Raw genomic sequence first — 20,484 nt, forward strand, 5'->3', positions numbered from 1 at the left:
TTTATATTTGTTTTTCCTTTTGGGTATAATATAAAGCGAGACAGATTGAGAAATTATGGTCAAGTAGGGTTAGAATTCATACATATGTTATAAGTGCATTACTCCGTTGATAAGCAAAATAATATGTTTCCAATACAATACGCTTAAAAGTGGTTACACAAAATGTTGTAATGGTATTAATGCATGAACAACCACGGTCCTGTGAAAGTGTTGCCACCATTCCCTTACTGCTAAAGCTTGTCTGGAAAACTGGAAAATGAGAAACGAACATTTCTGTCACTATGACTTGTTCAGAAACGTGAAATGGTATACTACTATATATAATTTAAATTGGTTACCTGTTTAACCTCCAAATTTTTCAGTGAAAACAGTGGTTCATTTGAGAAAGGTCATCAAGGTGGTAAGAAGGTCCTGTTTGTTGTTTCAATTAGAGTAAGTTAAAACATTGAATACAATTCTCACTTAAAATTCCTATTTAACGTGTAAGAAATCACCTGAGTTGTTGAGCTCTCAGTATAGTTCATTATTTTAATTTTGTTTTCTCCCTCTGTGTCGTATTCCCAGCCAATTATTATTCCAGTACTCACGTACTGCACACCTGTTTTATCCACATTTTCCTGCTGTATTAGTAGCTTGAATTTGTAAGTTTGCCCTTGAAGTGTTTGTATCTCCTTTGGAAAAGAATTGTCCTATATGAAAGCAGATCATTACATTACAGTATCATGAATTGCAGAAGTAATGAATATGTTGGATTAGTATTTGTTACCTCAGTTTCAATATCTTCCACCCGGTTCCCAGTTACAATTCGTATCTCTCTCTCTTGTAGGACAATTTCTAGATCACCAGTTCCATCTTGCACCAAGGCAGAAATGTGGTACGTGTGATTTTTGGTATTTGTTAATAGCAAAGCTTGTATGACTTGCTAATTTGAGTAATTTTTTTATGTATTAACATACCTTTTCAAAGTATGTGGCAAAATTATCTTACAAATTTTGCAAAACGACTCGTTGTTTAAGTACTCGGTTTGTGAGTAGCAAGAGGAGCAAATAAATTTTTTTCATTGAGGCTTATGTTGAATTGATTGTACAGTTGCTTTGTAGACGACCTCTTCATGACAATAATCTTTAGACAGTTGTTTAATTTCATGAATGGTATAGAGTTTGATAGATTTCTTCCTTTGAGCAAATTGTTGGGTTGAGAACATTGGATCTTTCAACCTAAATGATGTGATGAAATACTTATTAGCAGATATAAGAATGTGGGCATTAAATCTTGTGAATGAGAAAACGTACTTATTCCGCAGTTTTGCAACACTTTCATGGTCATAGTTAATGTAGAATCTTGTAGGGGAGTAGTTTGAAATATCGAGTTGGTCTGATAAATGAGAAAGTTAGTAAGTTTGTAAGCACATAATTTTGACATTTCAAAAAATTAAATATTATTTACCATTCCAGCTAGTAATTCTTCCACTTGAGATGATGATTATAATGGGCTCTTCCCACATCTCATGCACTGCTCTATCAAATTCCTCTGCAAATGTACTCCAAAATGTGACATTGATTTTTTTCCTACGTAGTTGTCAACAATCAAGAATTACATGTATGAATAAACATTTTGTAAAAAAATTGGTGTTATGTGTACATTTGTTTGTACATTTCATCCCATCAGTGATTTTGAATTTAATTTTCACTTGTTTGTTTGGAACTCGACTAATGGTCGGAATTTTCTCTAGTATTCCTATCACATTTGTTTAACAACTGAACTTAGTATATGTAAAAGAAAGAATGTGTCATAGGTAGGAAATATTAGTGAACAAACCTGTAAGATAAAGAACTTGTTTGGTCATTGGTTTCAGGTCTGCATAGTCAAAGAGGTCGAAGCTGTTTTTTGGTATGAAAATGTTTTTCTCATCCACTTTTTTCACTTTGGTATCAGCGGTGAAAATTATTTGCTGCTCCATCTGGACTGGTCGGTACTTGTCCTTCTCTGTATATTCTTTCACTTGGAAATTTTTGATCATGTACACATTTCCCTCCACAATAAGTCTGGAGATTTTTTCTACAAAAGCAACCGGTACAAATGCGTGCATCCTGCAATTTTGAGACATGTATTTATACTGATGTGGTTAGATATGAAGAATTTAACATTATATGTTGGAAAACAAATCGGCTGCAAAATGAAATTACATTGTTATCCATGAAGAGGTAGTTGATTGTTTTGAAGACAATCCCAGTGGTTGTAACCCCACACCATTTTCTTATTACACGTACTCTAATCTTCCAATTGGTTCTTCCCTTCTGAACATTTCCCAAAGAATCAAAATCCATGGCTGACATGGTTTCTGTTTGTTTAAGAATTTATGTGGTCGTGCCAATTGTTAAGGGAATAGTCTTTATGCTATGTGATGGTGGTAGGTAAATGAAATTTAATTCTGCTCTTGTTAGTTGGTTTATCTAATTAATTTTGCATCAGCTGTATTTCAATTTGTGTTAGTGCAGGTTGTATTAGTAATGTTACTTGTCAACTCTATATCTTATAATTAAATAGATGGTGCTGGTTTTATATATTACTAATCATTTCCAGTAGATGATTTTCTTTGCAATTTTTAATGTAGATTTTAAACATCATTTCTACTGTGATGTTGCAGCCATGAATTTGGTAAATATAAGGGATTATAAATTTTCATGTAACATGAAATTGTATATGTTACAGTTTAGGGAATAAAAATTTGAACCAAAGGAACTGTTCTTATAGATACAAAATATGGAATATTGATATTCATGTGCAATATATGTTTCCTTTCTTCTTTGGTTCATCTTCATTGCACCCTAGCCTCATGGTTGTAATATATATTAATCATGTAAATAACTATAAGGCATTGGCATAATTTGTTTATGGTTTTATTGAAAAGATATAGTTCTGTTACCTTTTCAATTTTGATGTTCTTAAAATTTGGTTGTTTATCCTGGTGGTCTTGATTGTAATGTAGTGGTTCGACATTCAACCTTGGTCGAGTACGATTCGTTAAGACCACTGTTGGTGGGTTGAAGTTGTTGCTTGGACCTTGTTTATCAGTCACCTATAAACATAAATGTGGTTAGAGATCATGGTCATGTGAAATAACATTTAAGGATTATGTACTTACATTTGTAAGTTCTGTTTGTTGCAGTTGAACAGGTTATTTTTGTGATGGAGAGTGGTTGTCAGTGATCTCTACTGGTTCTGAGATGTAAGTTGCATAGAAGACCTTGGATCATTCTTTGAGATTTTTGTCAGTTAAATCAATAGTGACATTGTATTTCTTCTTCTCTAGGGTCCTTAAAATGTCAGGAATCACTTTTAAACCTTTTACCTGAGTTTGTAACATTTGTTAGATGAAATATCAAATGTGGAAAACACCATTGATGTTAGTGCAGTTTAGTTTATTAACTCCGTGTGATCTGCATCAACTTCGTATACAGTTCTCCCCAAAATTCGAGTTACCTCATCATCTGGCCATACTATTGGGACACATCCAGTAGCATCACTGCATAAAGCGTATAAACGAAACATTGCAAATCAAAGTTATCATACATAAATTATAATTGGTACGGACAAATGTCACAACATTTATGCAAACCTTATGTCCGGATAAGGAACAGATCGGCCACAATAACTATAAACTTCATCAACCAACTTCAGGTCTTTCTCATATTTGAGGCGGAAAGGTGTATACCAATTCATTTTCTCGTCAAATTTTTTGACAATAACTTGGCAAATTACTTTCTTCTATAAGACATTGTAACATATAGTATGTTACGAATCGTTGCAGGTTTAAATAGAGGGTCTAACAATGTAACCTAACCTAATAAAATTGTGGTGATAATAGTTATTTTTGTCTACATAGCTTACCAAAACAAAAGACTCGTTCAACTTTATCAACTCATTCACTTTCATAGTCGGTACCTCTGTACAATCATCTTCCTCGTCCATGTCCATTATATAAAATTCAGGCTTGGCATATCTGTAATTTATTTCAAGGAATGAGTAATGTAAGTTCAAATTTGTTATTGGTTAAAGCTGACAGCTACTACTTAATTTGGATAATACCTTAGCCTCATTCCACTAACAACAGTATGGTCGACATTTAAGTATATTCTTGTTGTAGGGAAGTTTGTGATATAGATTACATCTACGTTGAAAATGATATGTAAGTGAAATGTTTGAACATAAGGCCAATAAATGAGTAAAGTGATATTAATCTTAATTTTCTACTCACTGACTTTTCCACATGCTATTATAATGATCACTAGTCTTTCTTTCATATTTTCATACTGTTGTAGAAATGAATCTCCAAACTGATTGAAGAGTGTAACATTGATTGTGGTCCTACAAATGTATTGATGGGATATAATTCTTTTGTTTATGCATGAAAATTATCCTAAAAAACCCTTTCACAGGAAATAATGTAATAAGCATACCTTCCATTGGTGATGGTCAGTGCGACATGTGATTTGTCCTCTCCATCTTTATTGTAATTGGATCTAGGATGTACATCCTCTATCACACCAATCATATCTACAAAATTGCATCATATATATGTCTATTAATGAATCTCTAGGTTCATGAAGAAACTATGAGGTCGTTATTAACCAAAAAAAATAACCTGTCAGAAAACGGTTGTCGTCTTTTAAACGGTTAAACTCCTCCAAATCATAGAAATCAAAACTAAATGCGGGAATTTATAATCCAGGAATCACATCTTTTTGAATTTCCGTTTCATTTGAAAAGTAGAGATGCTTCTCATTACGAATAGGTCGATTAGTTTCATCTCCATTGTAAGTCTTTACATTGAACATTTCTACAATATAAATCTCTCCTTCCTCCAGAATTAGTTCAAATTTTGGAATTAGGTTTACCGCTATAAAAGCATGTATCCTTGACCCCTATATATGTTCATTTAGAATACATTACTACCAAACTGAGGTTACACTGTCATGAATTATGAAATAGTGTTACAATTCAGTGGTACTTACAAAGTCATCACAGAAAATGACATTATAACCTCGAATCTCTCTGGTTTGATGGTTGATTCCTTTCCATAGAGTTTGTGCTCGAACTCTGATTCTCCACTCCTCTTTGGAGTCATTGAGCAACTCCAAGCTGTCAAATTTATAGAAAGCCATTGCTACAGTTCGTACCTTTATTATGACAAAATAAACCTAACTGTCAGCTGTCATTACAAATATTTAATAAAAAACTGCAATTAGAGAAACATCTTAAACTTTCATACCTTGCTCTGTTATTGAATTTGGGAAGATGGCTCGTTCTTAAACCTAAGACCTTTGGTAAAGTAGATGGAAGTAAGATGGCATGCAAAATAAGAAACACCTCAATTATTGTACTAACTTAGACATTTGTTATTACTATTTGTTAACTATTTCAGCGCATGTTTAAATAAACCACATTAATATAACTTTAAGTTTTCTTTTGGAAAGATACATTTTTCATAGATATGAGTGATTGACTTATTATCTTATAAATGTTATCTTCTTGTGAAAATTAAGACTAAAATTATAAGAAATACATTATTTTGAAATTATGATAGCTCTGGATTTTGTTTGTCATTGCTTAAAATTTTTCATTTACTTTAGGTTTGCAGTTTTACAAAATAATGGGACACTAACTGCTTACATATTTGAACCACTGATTAAGTACAAAAGGATTTCCATTACAACAAAATATGCTCAACATTGTCATAACCTATGAACTAAATGTTGAACCCTTGTACTGAATGACTATCATGCTAGTCTGTACAGTACATGAAATTATGTTATATAACAGGCAAATTATAGAAGATCTCTTTATATACCACATTCTGAGTAATGTAGGTATTATTACCATCTTTATCATCAATAAAAAGTTTAAGGCCCTGCGGTGAAGTTACGCGACTTAGAGCCACATACAACTATCCGTGAGTGAACACTCTGCTTGGTAGATATAAGGCAACTTGTTCTAGTGACTGACCCTGTACTTTGTTTATAGTCATTACATAGCATACTTGCAAAGGCATTTATTTCCTGCATAGCTTGAAATGCAGCTTAGTCTCCATTGGTGCCAATTCCATTCTTGGGATGAAATGTTTAGTGCCCTTGTATTGCCCAGCTATGACCTCACACTCATCACAATGTTGTAGACATTTGGTGACCATCATCCTAGTGCCGTTACACAGTTCTAGTGTTTGGTTGAGATTTCGCATCAACATGACAATGACACCCACTTTCAGGTCCAATTCATGCAGCGACAATACAGGAATGTTGATTGAGTCGAGATACTCTGGCGGAAAAGATGCCAACTGGTCACATTTTGAACGAGGATAATCTTCAGTTGTGTCCACAGAGAAGTAAGATGACATTTCACCCGGAGTTTTCTCAACAATAATACCGTTAACTTTGGCAACAGTTTCGTTTGTTGGTGTTATTATCACCCTATCACTTAAATAATCTGCATCTTGGAAGTTGTTTAGGAAATTTGGAAACCCACTTTCAATCATTGCATCAACTGAGTTTATTGCATTTAGGTGGCAGAATTGTTTAGGTATGGCAATATCATCTTCAACATAATCTCGGTTACTATGTGCTGCTGGACCAACCTTTCCATCACCAATCTGCAAAACCCACTGTGCAAAATCTGACAAAGCTTTTACTTCCTCTTCATTTTTTCCTTTGTGAAGTCGCATGTTGTGCAATAGTTTTAACACCTTAGCTATTTTCCTTAACTTTGATCTTGTAATTGATGTTGCAACAACTTCACCCCTTGAAGCTCTTGGAATTACAGGTAGTATTTGGTGGAAATCACCGCCTAAAACTACGGTAATACCTCCAAATGGCATGTGGAATCTGTTTGGATGTACGGTCTTCATGATATCCCTCAATGAACGGTCAAGACACTCGAATGCGTAACGATGTTGCATCGGAGCTTCATCCCAAATGATCAGATTTGTCCTCTTAATTAATTTTATTATGTTCGATGTATGAGATATAGAACACATGGAATGCTCATCAATGAAAATTGGAATTTTGAACCTTGAATGAGCCGTACGTCCTCTAGGCATTAAAGTGGCAACAATTCCTGATGATGCAACCTGCAAGACAATCTTACACTCTGACCTCAACTTAGAAATCAAAGTTCTCCACAAGAACGTTTTACCACTACCCCCACTGCCATAAACAAAAAAACACATCCTTCATTTTTTTCCACTGATTGCATTACCGCACTGTAAACTTCCAACTGCTCTTTGTTGCAAGTTGAAAAAAGGTGTTGGAATTCCTTCTCCATTTCAGCAATGTTGTAACTTGTCTCTTCAATAATCAAATTGTTAACATTACAGTCTAGATAAGAATTTGGAGGTTGAGGCATCTGAATGAAGTCTTTCAGTGATTTCCCAATTGTCTTCAATAATGTGTGAATTTCAATTAATAACATGAACATGCATGAAGTTAGTATCTTCTGTTTTGCAGAATAGGTAGAAATAAACATTAACACCATTGTATAATGATTAGTAAGGGATTACCTGCAAGAGCATAATACTGTTGCTGCTTCTCATTAAGCACCAAATGTCAATTCCCAGTCAACTTTTGTTGCTTCAACAAAATGTCATCAACCATATATATCCAATGCTTTTCCCATAAATCACGCAAGTCTGAGACTTTGCAGTTAACCATGATGTGGACAGAAAGCTACCTAATCTGCGGTGGAAACCCACTTTCTGAACACTGACTTAGGACTTGATGCCATTCATTGTCATCGTCCAACAGGCCTAACTCCTGACATGCTCCTTGAAATGTTTCAAAGATATGTCCATTTACTGTCCTTAATGACTCAAACAAAGTAGGACCACGCACCTTCGTCAACAGAAGTCTTAAAAACCACAATTCCCCCGCACTGTGATGTGTGTAAGACAACCGGCCAATTTTTGTACCACGCTTCCTCGGGTTCCACATATGATCTGCATCATTCCATACATAATGTTGTGGTATCTCATCATATAGGTATTTGTTGGCATTACTATCACTGGCATTAAGAAGAAAGAATGCTTCTAATTGTGTGAGTTTGACCCTCTCCCTTTCTGCAACTTTTGGTAGTGCTTCATTTGCGCGATAGGTACAATATGTATTCCCATCCAAATAAAAAGAAAGGTGTTGCACAGCTAAAGACCTGTAATGTATATTGAAACCAAATATGCGATATGTGGCTTCACATCCACATATGTACCTCCCATCAAAGAAGGATTGAATCTCATCCTCATATTTATCAAGTGCCTCTCCATTTTTGGATTGTCTTTTCTTACCTCTGATTTCTAATGTAGCTCTGTCATGCCCTTTAAGGCAGTACTTAAAGAGATATTTGAGACTACGGGCATGAGCACAAATCACAACATTAATATGACATTGGTATTTAACCAATAAATTGCGGTTGTAAGGTACAACCCATTGATTGTCTAAATTTGCCTTTCCTTTTGAAACAGTGATATTTGTCTGCCGCATTTAATATATTGGAAAACCCGACTGATCAAATGTTGTAGAGTAACAGTACCTGAAAATCAGATATTTTAAGTTGTAATATTAACAAAAAAACAAAACAGTTCCATTATAATTTATGACCAAGGATTGTGGTGCTAAATCTATTTCAAAATGAACATACTTTTTGGGAGAATGTCGGGTACATTTATGTTGCTTCATGCACGGAGATTTAGGGAATTCTTTACCACAGGGTCCATGTACCATGAAAGCATTTATAGCCGCGTAACCAACAGGATCTATTTCTGGATCTGGGATTTCCACCGAAACAAACTTATCAACATTTGCTTGCAAATTATGCTTTGAAGCAGCATACAACCATATGAGCATGTGTACACGCGGGAGTCCTCTTTTTTGGAACTCTACAATATACATAATTGTTGGGACAAATATAAAGTTGTAATGTAATTCTCCAGACAACCAAAAAGAATTAAAGAGTATATATTGAGGTTTAGGAAAGATGTACCTCTGAGGCAAGTACCAAAGTAGTTTTTCTTCTTAATATCATCAATAAGCTGATCAAGTTTAATTCTGAAAACATGTGCCATTACATCAAGGGAATTCTGTGCTTGACAATATGGAAGCAGTTTCATCATTTGGATTACTTCATCCCATAAAGGATTTGTTGTCATTGTGAGAAAAATGTCTGGATGGCCTATATGGCAACAAACTACTAGTGCGTCTTGAAAGTTCTGCTGCATATATCTTCGTGATCCTACAAAGCCGGCAGGAAGAATAAAACCTTTACCCGTGTTTGCGGAGTCAGAAGTACCCTCATTTAAATTACATTGTATGTTACTATACAACTCAGACCGTAAGGTTGTCTGGTTCATACGGAACCACCACAAATGGGCTTGCTCAATTGTGGAAAATGCGTCTACAACATACTGCTGGTAAAGCCGACCACCCAAACGGGGAGTAAGTCCTACAAATAAAGAAGTATTTACGTAAACAGTATATTAAATAGAGGGAGACGTATTAGAAGCGACGGAAAATTAAATCCTATTACATATAGAAAATTACCTTCATTAGTGCGAACTTGGAATTTGTAGGAATAATATTATTTCTGTGAAATCATTTCTATTTTTTTCTGCGATTTGTTATCAACCTTTCCGAATGGAATTTTCTTGTGAAAACCACCTCCACCATGAGGGGACAATAGAGGGTACTGCAATGCCATCAGTTTGGGATGAATGTCACTAATTCTCTCCAAATCTTTAATATGAGAATGTATTATAATATCACGAGAACCATCAGTATCATCTATGTCTCCGACCATTATACCAGCTACCTCATCAGACGGACCTACATGATTCTCGCGACCATTTTCGGCTCTACAAACCTTCAGCCTGATTTCCAAATCTTGAACATCATCACTCTCAAAACGAACATGTGCAGTGCGAAATTCTTTCACTAATTTGTTAGTTTCATCCAACATGGCGGATAAACCTTCTACAATTTCAACATCAACTGGATCACCACCATCCACATTAACCCATCTAAGCCAATTACTAATTTCATTTTCTGTATCATAAATATATAACTGGAAAAATTTAGGGTCTTCACCATCTGGTGGGATTAAGGAACCAAATAAATGATGGTTCTGTCCATTTAAGCGGTATATATATGGTGCTCCCCCATTATTGATACAATTATCAACTCGTCCACCAGTTGATGTGAATGCAAAAATACTATTATACAACCGCATTCCATCCTTAAATCTCTGACCTTTTGCTTTATCAGTATGCAGCTTCCAAATAAAAGAAGGGGTTGGCGGCTCTTTCGGTAGTTTAATCTGACCCTTCATACAGCACAGAGAAAAAACAGGGGTGCCACGGACTACACTCTTATTAACACATTCTTCCTTCCACATCCAAGCGTCACAGTAGCTACACTTCACATTTGCAGGGCCTAGCGACGCATACTCCTTCACAACTGCATAATATACATGTAATCTGTTATCATCACATTTCTTTCAAAATATTCTTTAATTGGCCTGAGAATTCTTTTATTAGAGATAGCTTACCTGTGTCACCAGCTGACATATCTTCATACGAAGGAATATGAATATCTTCATCCATCTCTGCCATTAAATACCATTCATTAACTGAAGGATTATTTTATGATATATGGTTAAGTAATAATTAAAAAGTACTTAAAAGGTAGTTACCTGCCTCCGAGTCCCCATCAGACTGATCACTGTGCATTCCCGCAATATAGGAAAACTCTGAAAAACATTACCATGAACGGTAATATATATTTGTATACTATAAGTGTTTGTTTATATATATATATATATTACTGTAGTAGTCCTTAAAAATTTCTTACCATTGTCATTGTTAATATCATACGGTGGATCCTCACTAACATTTACGGGGTGGGCACCCAAGTCGATCTATAATTTCTTCATTTGTTTCAAATATGAAGTCTTCCAAATTCTCTGCAACATTTACGATTAGTACAATAGGCCTATTTTAATGACAGTAGTCTATCCACTAATTTTAAATACATTTTTTTACCTTGGTCAGAGAAAACCTCACTAACATCACTGTTAAAGTCTGATAAATGGTCAACCTTTGGAAATATACATAAACCAAGAAAAAAATTTAGCCACTTTTACTACGCAATTATGTACAATATAATGCAACAACTATAGTTACCAGTTGGATCATGTTCCAGTTCAATAGCCTTCTTCCCTTTGTCCACAAATGTACTAACATTACTTGTATCGTGAACAGAGGTGTCAGAACGTGTTGTGTTCACAATTGCAATAAATTTAGATTTAAAGTCATAAATAAATTGAATGATAACATATCTCAGAATTGAATATGAGAACAAGACACTCAGAAATGTTATTTGTTGGTAATGTCGGTGTGCAATCATCACCCACTGCTCTATGCTCAACATTTTTCGGTATGCATATGTACGGGATTCTAACATTTCTAACAGCTGTGTAAAAACTATGTTGTTAGTGGGAAATCACCAAATTTATAATCTACCAAACATGAAGCACTGTGAAAAAACATTTGTTACCATTTTTCAACGAATCCAATTTAGGTGCAGTTTGTCTTTTTTTGCTGACTTTAAAGGTCTGTTATAACGGAGTGAAATTGTCAATGACATCTTTTCTCACACTTGACTTTGTATTTCATGCAAATGGTTTAATTGACTTGGTCGGGCACACCTTATTTGCAACTACAAACATAATTAAAATTATATTATCTTAAGTTGTAGCCTAAAATAGGTTATGTTTGAAAGTAGGAATTCAGAAATACCGATTGGTGTGTAAGGTTGTGTTTGACATATGTTCTGTGGCGGAAATATGTTCTGCGGTGGCACATTTTCTTTCAGCATTTGAACAGTCTTCCCTGCACGTAATTATAAACATTAAAAATTAGAACTGAACAATGAATTTACAGTAACATGATTATGCGAATACGTAAGATTCCACTTACGGGGTATTAACTCAGCGTGCTTCCTAGAAAAATGTGACGTTACTCGATAGCATGTATCAATCCTCGCATCTGATTTTTCTGCCAAGGGACTCCTCCCACAAATCTTCAATTTGTCTGATAATGGGGACAATGGTGTAGTAGGATTGGGGATTCTAAACGGTTACAAAAGTCTCTCTATAATTTATATAATAATGTTAAGAGTGAAATGTTTGTATTTGTCATACTTTAGCATGTAATATATCATACAATTTGAGTTATTACCAGCAGGTGTATTTGGAGACAATTATGTAGACTGCAATTTCTGTTTTTGAGGAAGATAAGAACCACCAATATGTTTACGCTTTTTGGTCGCCAATTGTCTATGTGATTTTGCGTCTTCTTTCAACGTGATGCCTACAAAAGCACAGAAATAACATTAAGAAGATTCATATAACATATGGGTAAAAACAGACATATACTATGTAAAACATACTATTATCCGGTCCTCTCAACGTGTCATGGTCTGATCCATGTGGTTGGGGGGGCTGATCTGCACATATATAGGATGTTAAAATTAGTATATTCGAAATGAAAGCCTATGAACATATTAAATTTTTGAGACATCATAAACACTTACACTGATCAATCATGTTCCGTATTGACATAATATCCTTTGGAGGGTGTGAATACTCTTTTGTCAATATTGTTTCATAACTAACTACATATCCAAAAGTGAACGGAACTTATATTATGACCTTGAACACAATAAGAACGTTTTATTGTGTAATGTATGACAATGTGACATGATACTTACACACTCGATGTAGAATGTTGGGCAATTCACGTTTTCTGTTAGTACCGTTATCCATTGTAATTGTCAATTGGTAAACATTTATTGCCTAACAAATCTGCTGATATAATTGTAATAAAAGGAATGAGAAATAATTGGAATAAAAAAATTTCAGAAAAACAACCAAATTCAAGCAATTAAAACCATAATATTAGTAAGAGGGGTTGCACAATAATGGAAATTAAGACTATCACAGCATTTAATAGAATTATCAGTACAATAAACTAATAAACGGAAAGGGGGAATTTATTGTGTCTGAAAAAATATAGTTTCAGATTGCATTTATGATGTCTGAACATAAATATGAAACCCACAACATGATTAATGGCCATTTATATCTACTCCAATCATTTATCAGTTATCATACTAAATCATTATTCACACTAATACACAAGCACAACAGAGAAACGGATGGAATTGAATAGAGAAGAAAAGGTCGAAAGCATACCTAAAAAAGAAGAGGCAAGCAGAGTCTCATGGAGGTGAGGTGTTGAAGAGAAGCCAATTAAGTGAATTCAAATTTCAAATTTAAATAGAAAACTGCTACTGTCTATCTATTTTACATATCTATTATACATATACATATATATACATCGATAACTGTGTGCAACTTTTTGGGTTTAAGAAGAAACCGGGTACAACAGTCGCTACCAACACGATAATATCCTTGAGAGATACAACAGTTTAGAGGAACAACCGGTTGACAGTATTATTTGTTAGATATATTTGATAATGTCATGGCTAATATGTTTTATGTTTAGATTTCAGATCTTATTTGAACAGAACAAATCAGTACTTAACTGATCAGTACTTATACTGGAAGTCAGAACTTAAGGGATATCAGTACTTATGTTATCAGGAGATAAGCATCAGGAGATAGATATCAGAACTTAAGTGTTGAAGGATGATCAGATAAGGACAGTAGCTGATTAAAGTTAAGAAGATCAAGATAAACATAAGAAGAGATATGCATGAAGAAGGAATTCCTTGAAGAATGGAATACTTGGAATAGAAGATATCTGATTGATATATTTTAGGAAGCAGAATTATATTCCATATCAATTAGCGATTATCTTGTAACTGTGTAGTATATAAACACAGACATAGGGTTTACACTATAAGTGTTATCATTATCGAGAATATTATTTATTGTAACTCTAGCAGCTCTCGTGATATTTTGTTCATCACTGAGAGATAACAGTTCCAGATTGTAACAGAGTTTATTGTTTCAATAAAGTTTGTTTTCTGTTACATAAGTTCTTGAAGTTTGATTTGATTGTAATAAACACTGTATTCACCCCCTCTACAGTGAAAGTGTGACCTAACAAGTGGTATCAGAGCCTTCTGTTAACACACATACAGTTAAAGATCCAAACACAATCATGTCTGACACAGAAACTCCAACTAAGCCTACCAAAACTGAGGAATCATCAAAGACATCAACTCAGAGTCGATATGAGACTATCAGAGTTCCCATATTGAGACCATCTGAATATCCCATATGGAAGGTAAGGATGACCATGTTTCTGGAAGTAACAGATCCAGAATACCTTGATAGAATCAAGGAAGGGCCTCACAAACCTACCAAGCTCGCTGTTGTAGTTGCAGGTGAAGCAGCAAAGACCGTACCAAAGGAAAAAAGTGATTACACTGCTGAAGATATAGCATCTATTGCTAAGGATGCCAAGGTACGACACTTATTGCATAGTGACATTGATAATGTAATGTCAAACAGGGTAATCAACTGCAAGACTGCTAAGGAGATATGGGATGCACTGGAGACAAGGTGTCAAGGAACTGAAACAGTTAAGAAGAACAGGAAGACAATACTCACTCAAGAGTATGAACACTTTGACTCTAGGACTAATGAGTCATTGACTGATGTATATGATAGATTTGTCAAACTCTTGAATGACTTGTCATTGGTTAATAAGGAGTATGATCTTGAAGATACAAACCTTAAATTCCTGTTAGCTCTTCCTGAATGTTGGGATTTGAAGGCAACAACAATAAGAGACAACTACAATCTTGATGAAACAACTCTTGATGAAATCTATGGAATGCTCAAGACTCATGAACTTGAGATGGAACAAAGAAGCAAGAGGAAAGGAGGAAAGTCAAGGATAGTTGCTCTCAAGGCTGAAGAGGAATCCCCCAAATCACCTTCCTCAAAGAAAGACAAGGGTAAAGCTCTTATCATAAAGTCTGATACTGAGTCATCAAGTTCTGAGAGTGATGATGACTCAGATTCTAAAAGCTTGCCTGAAACTGATGCTGATGAGGAGATGATGAAGCTGTGTGCTCTTATGGTGAAAGGAATCACAAAGATTGCATACAGGAAGTTCAGGAAGGGAAAGAAGTTTTCCAGGAAAGGCATAAGTTCTGATAAGAAGAATTTCAGAAGATCTGAAGGAAGAGGAGGAAAGTCTGACAGAGGAGATTACGCTAATGTTAAATGTTATAATTGTGGTGAGAAAGGCCACATATCTCCTGATTGCAAGAAGACCAAGAGTGACAAAGGCAAAGCTCTTGTCACAAAGCAGAGAAGCTGGACAAACACCTCAGACTCTGAAAGTGAGGAGAACTATGCATTGATGGCAAATGCTGATAAATCAAGTTCTGAGAGAAGTTCTGAAGCTGCTGAAACAAAGGTACCTCAGACTACTTATGCTTTTCATACTGATGATATTAATGAGTTGAGAAGATATCTTAAAACCATGTTTGTTAGTTATAGAGATCAAACTTTAACATGTGAAAGATTAACTTCTGAAAATCTTGCTTTTAGGAAAAGAAATGATTTCTTAGAAAAAGAGTTAGTCATGTTCCATCAAACTCAGCAGGATAGAGATGATGATTTTTATGTTAGGGATGAAGTGCTAAAAATGAATGAATCTCTAAAAACTGAGTTAGAAAAGGAGAGAGAGATTATCAGAACTTGGACTAACTCTGGCAAAACAACTCAAAATTTGCTAAGCAGTGGAAACTGGAAAGAGGACTTAGGTTATGGAGAAAATAAAAATGAAAAAGGAACTGTAGAAATTAAGCATGTTGATAAGCAAAAGCCGAAGTTAAAACCTGTTAAGTTTGTAACTGAAAAATCTGAAAATGAGAAATCAGAAGTTAAAAAGGAATTAGCTTCTGACAAACTAAAACAGGAAAAGACAGCTGAAGTTAACATAGGCTTAATGACAAAGAAGCAGCTTAAGCATAAGCTGAAAGATGTTAAGAATGCAAACAAGGTAAAATCACCTAGGAAAAACAGGAATGGAAAGGAAGGTGTGAATAAAAGCAATAACTATAAATCTGTTCCTGATGCTCCTAGGAAAGCATGTCATAACTGTGGAAGTTCTAACCATCTGGCTTCTTTTTGCAGGAAAAATAAGAATATTAACTCCTTATCTTCAAAATCAGGAGTTAAGAGTCAGTCTGTTAGATACAAACCACAAAATCCTTGTTTTCATTGTGGTAGTTTATGGCATTCCATTTATACTTGTAAGGAATATCATAGTTTGTACTATGATTATTATCAAATAAAACCTTCTTTAAAGAAAGTTTCTGTTGTTCCTTCTAGTGTAAGTTCTGATTCAAAGTCTGTTAGTAAAAGTTCTGATAAGAAAACTGTTAACATAAAATTTGTTGCTAAATCCGCTGCAAATGTTAACAAACCTAAAAAGGCCAAAGGATCCAAGCAAGTCTGGGTCCTTAAAACTAATAATTAGTGGTCTTTTTGATTGCAGGGCAACAGGAAAAATATTTTAGTTCTGGACAGTGGATGTTCAGGACATATGACTGGAAATAAGGCCCTGCTATCAGACTTTGTGGAGAAAGCTGGCCCAAGTGTTTCTTATGGAGATGGCAACATTGGAAAAACTTTGGGATATGGCAATATCAATCTTGGGAATGTCATCATTAAAGATGTAGCTCTGGTCTCAGGACTTAAACACAACTTACTGAGTATAAGTCAAATCTGTGACAGAGGTTATCATGTTGATTTCTTTGCAGAACATTGTGAAATAGTTAGTAAATCTAAAGAAAAAATTGTTCTGAAGGGATTCAGGCGTGGTAACATTTATGAAGCTAAGCTTTCAACAAGTTCTGATGGTTCTGTAATCTGTTTAGTGAGTAGAGCCTCAACTGAAGAAAGCTGGAATTGGCACAAGAAACTCTCTCATTTAAACTTCAACAAGATAAATGAACTAATCAAGAAAGATCTTGTGAGAGGACTGCCAAAATCAGTGTTTGTTCCTGATGGTCTTTGTGACTCATGTCAGAAGGCTAAACAAAGAAAATCTTCGTTCAAGAGCAAGACTGAATCATCAATTCTTGAGCCTTATTATCTGCTTCATGTTGATCTATTTGGTCCAGTGAATGTCATGTCTATTGCAAAGAAGAAATATGCGTTGGTCATAGTAGATGAGTTCACCAGATACACATGGGTGTATTTCTTGCACACAAAAAGTGAAACTGCATTTATCCTGATTGATCATGTCAAACATCTGGATAAATTGATCAAAGATTCTGTGAAAATTTTGAGGAGTGATAATGGCACTGAATTCAAGAATCTGATAATGGAAGAGTTCTGCAAAAATCATGGAATAAAGCAGGAATTTTCTGCTCCTGGAACTCCACAGCAAAATGGAGTTGTTGAAAGGAAGAATAGAACTCTCATTGAAGCTGCACGAACAATGCTTGAAGAAGCAAAGCTTCCGACCTATTTCTGGGCTGAAGCTGTGCAGACTGCTTGTTTTACTCAAAATGCAACACTCATTAACAAGCATGGAAAAACACCATATGAGATGGTGAAGAACAAGAAGCCAAATCTCAAATACTTTCATGTATTTGGATGTAAGTGTTTTGTTCTCAAGACTCATCCTGAACAGCTATCCAAGTTTGATCTAAAAGCTGATGAGGGAATCTTTGTTGGATATCCACTTTCTACAAAAGCCTTCAGAGTCTATAATTTGAGAACAAAAGTGGTCATGGAATCTATCAATGTCTCTTTTGATGACAAGAAGATCACCGGACTTGAAGATTGCATTGATCATGATCAGCTGAGATTTGAAAATGAAGATTCATATTCTGATACCTCAAGTCCTGACAGTCTAAGTCCTGATACTGTAAATTCTGATGGATTAAACTCTGATGTTACTGAAACTGTGGTGACTACGTCAAAGGAAGATGCACCAATGCAGGGGAAGCTATCCGTCAGCAAGAGCGAATCATTCGACTCGCTATCTTGTTTGTCGAAGATAGGAAGAGGAAGATGACTTAATCTCGTCTTCTTCCTGTTCTTCTTCATCCTCAGCTTTGTCAGGCTTCTTAGCTAGGACTAAAGCTGTTGACGTTAGGATTAGAAGCTTAGGGAAAATCTTGTATTGATGTAATTTCTATTTCATATATGTATTGACTTGATATATTAATGAAAACTGTTTTTACTTCAAGATTTTGTCTCTGAGTTATTTTATCTTGTGTTGTTAAATCCTGCTTGATATTCTGATGACCATTTAAATTTTGTCTTTATTTAAGTTCTGATTCTTTGTCAGCACTTATTCATCGAAATTATCTCGGTCATTTTTAACATGATTCTCTAAGTGATGAAGCTGAGAAGGCAACTTCTCAGAAGGATTCTGCAATTGGGGGTTCTAGGCTTCTCAAGAGGCTTAGACGTATGACGGTTCCTGAAACTCCCAAGGAATCCAAATCAACAAGGAAGTACAAGAAACAGAGAATGTAATTGATAAATGTATATTCTTCTTTAAATCTCTGTACATTTTGGTACTCCCTGGATGGATGGAATATCTTGAACTATGTGCTTCTTGTAAAATTTCATTCTTTAACTCCGTCACTGGTGGAATCCAGATTCTAGATGAAAATCTCAAAATGCCTTGATCATCCTTCCGCGTGCATAATTCTTCACCTACCAAACGATTTATATCTTGATCCATTACATCTTTCTGACATTTCTTTATTTTCTCCAACAACTCCGGCTGAAAAGTCATACTGTACACTTTCGCTTCCTCAGGTTCACAAACTCTAATTTCCAATTCCCATTTCTGAAATTCCTTATATATATCCTCAGGTACTGATAACTCATTTAACTTTTCCTTCCGACTTAACGCGTCTGCCACCACGTTCGCCTTACCGGGATGATAATTAATCGAGCAATCATAATCCTTGATTAATTCTAACCATCTCCTTTGCCTCATATTAAGTTCCTTCTGGGTAAATATATATTTCAAACTTTTGTGATCCGTGAAAATCTCACACTTTTCTCCATACAAATAATGTCTCCAAATCTTCAAAGCAAAAACTATAGCTGCTAGCTCCAAGTCATGAGAAGGATACTTTTGTTCGTGTGGTTTCAATTGCCTTGACGCATACGCAATCACCTTGTCGTGCTGCATAAGAACACATCCTAATCCTTTGTAGGAAGCATCGCTATAAATTACGAAATTCCCTTGATCATCTGGAACTGACAACACAGGTGTTGTGATTAATCTCCGCTTCAATTCCTGAAAACTTTCTTCGCACTTGTCATTCCATATAAACTTTTCATTCTTTCATATAAGCTTTGTTAATGGTGTGGCAATCCTTGAGAAATTCTGAACGAATCATCGATAATAACCTGCCAATCCCAAGAAACTTCTTACCTCAGTGGGTGTTCTCGGTCTCTCCCAATTCGTAATTGCTTCGATCTTTGCCGGGTCCACTTTGATCCCTTCGTTACTGACTATGTGTCCTAAGAACTGAACTTCTTGTAGCCAAAACTCACACTTCGACAATTTAGCATATAACTTCTTTTTCCTTAAAATCTCCAAAGTTGTCCTTAAATGTTCCGCATGATCCTCCTCCGTCTTTGAATAGATTAAAATATCGTCTATAAATACTATAACGAACTTGTCCAAATATTCCTCGAAAATTATGTTCATCAGGTCCATAAACGCTGCTGGGGCATTGGTCAATCCAAAAAACATCACTAAAAACTCGTAATGTCCATACCTTGTTCTGAAAGCTGTCTTTGGTATATCTTCTGGTTTAATCTTCAGTTGATGATATCCCGATCTTAAATCGATCTTGGAGAAATACTTGGCTTCCTTCAATTGGTCAAACAAATCATCAATTCTGGGTAACGGATACTTACTCTTAATTGTCAACTTGTTGAGCTCCCTATAGTCGATGCACAGTCTCATGCTTCCATCTTTCTTCTTGACAAATAATACCGGTGCACCCCACGGGGATATGCTGGGTCTGATTACTCATTTCTCTAACAATTCCTGCAATTGCTTTGCTAGCTCTTTCATCTCAACAGGTACCATTCTGTACGGGGCTTTGGATACTGGTTCTGTTCCAGGTGCTAAGTCGATCGCAAATTCAATTTCTCTATCTGGAGGAAGTCCTGGCAATTCGTCGGGAAATATGTCTGGAAATTCATTCACTACTGGGATATCTTCATGTTTTGCTGGCTCCTGACTTTTGTCAATCACGTATGCTACGAAATGCTCGCATCCTTGCCGTAGTAACTTCTTGGCTTGAATCATCGTTAAGAACTTCTTTACTTGTTTCTGACCTTTGAACATTACTATTCTTTCATCTGGTGTTTTCACCATTACTTTCTTATTTCGACAATCTATCTGAGCATCAT

General features: G+C 35.3%; 1 protein-coding gene and 4 long non-coding RNA genes across 5 annotated transcripts; all 5 read right to left on the reverse strand.

Moving 5' to 3' along the window:
• Positions 1-1,044: 1,044 nt before the first annotated feature.
• LOC141723314 (uncharacterized) lies at positions 1,045-1,880 on the reverse strand. Its single transcript, XR_012576234.1, has 3 exons — positions 1,819-1,880; positions 1,447-1,568; positions 1,045-1,374 (listed from the first exon to the last, which is right to left on the reverse strand). It is a non-coding gene; the product is annotated as an uncharacterized LOC141723314 (long non-coding RNA).
• A 4,172-nt stretch (positions 1,881-6,052) lies between these two features.
• LOC141659778 (uncharacterized) lies at positions 6,053-7,585 on the reverse strand. Its single transcript, XM_074466706.1, has 3 exons — positions 7,553-7,585; positions 7,252-7,431; positions 6,053-7,123 (listed from the first exon to the last, which is right to left on the reverse strand). The coding sequence occupies exons 1-3, from the start codon at positions 7,583-7,585 to the stop codon at positions 6,053-6,055; spliced, it is 1,284 nt and encodes a 427-aa protein (XP_074322807.1).
• Positions 7,586-7,843: 258 nt separating this feature from the next.
• Positions 7,844-9,694, reverse strand: LOC141661667 (uncharacterized). The gene is made up of 3 exons (XR_012550082.1): positions 9,582-9,694; positions 9,025-9,483; positions 7,844-8,920 (listed from the first exon to the last, which is right to left on the reverse strand). It is a non-coding gene; the product is annotated as an uncharacterized LOC141661667 (long non-coding RNA).
• An 890-nt stretch (positions 9,695-10,584) lies between these two features.
• Positions 10,585-12,537, reverse strand: LOC141661571 (uncharacterized). The gene is made up of 10 exons (XR_012550022.1): positions 12,486-12,537; positions 12,275-12,406; positions 12,014-12,127; positions 11,834-11,926; positions 11,592-11,753; positions 11,219-11,507; positions 11,078-11,132; positions 10,887-10,998; positions 10,729-10,785; positions 10,585-10,641 (listed from the first exon to the last, which is right to left on the reverse strand). It is a non-coding gene; the product is annotated as an uncharacterized LOC141661571 (long non-coding RNA).
• On the reverse strand, positions 12,531-13,499 carry LOC141661572 (uncharacterized). The gene is made up of 4 exons (XR_012550023.1): positions 13,291-13,499; positions 12,807-12,900; positions 12,630-12,710; positions 12,531-12,542 (listed from the first exon to the last, which is right to left on the reverse strand). It is a non-coding gene; the product is annotated as an uncharacterized LOC141661572 (long non-coding RNA).
• Positions 13,500-20,484: the final 6,985 nt, after the last annotated feature.

This window comes from Apium graveolens, chromosome 5 (assembly GCF_009905375.1).
Source record: "Apium graveolens cultivar Ventura chromosome 5, ASM990537v1, whole genome shotgun sequence".
Lineage (NCBI taxonomy): Eukaryota > Viridiplantae > Streptophyta > Magnoliopsida > Apiales > Apiaceae > Apium > Apium graveolens.

Bases quoted from the DNA above. Each gene is read 5' to 3' on its own strand.
- LOC141659778 (XM_074466706.1), bottom strand. From the start codon at position 7,585: ATGAGAAGCAGCAACAGTATTATGCTCTTGCAG. The intron at 7,432-7,552 runs GTAATCCCTTAC...ACATTATTGAAG, and splicing joins ACAGTATTATGCTCTTGCAG to ACAATTGGGAAATCACTGAA. The intron at 7,124-7,251 runs GTAATGCAATCA...ATTGTCTTGCAG, and splicing joins AGTTGGAAGTTTACAGTGCG to GTTGCATCATCAGGAATTGT.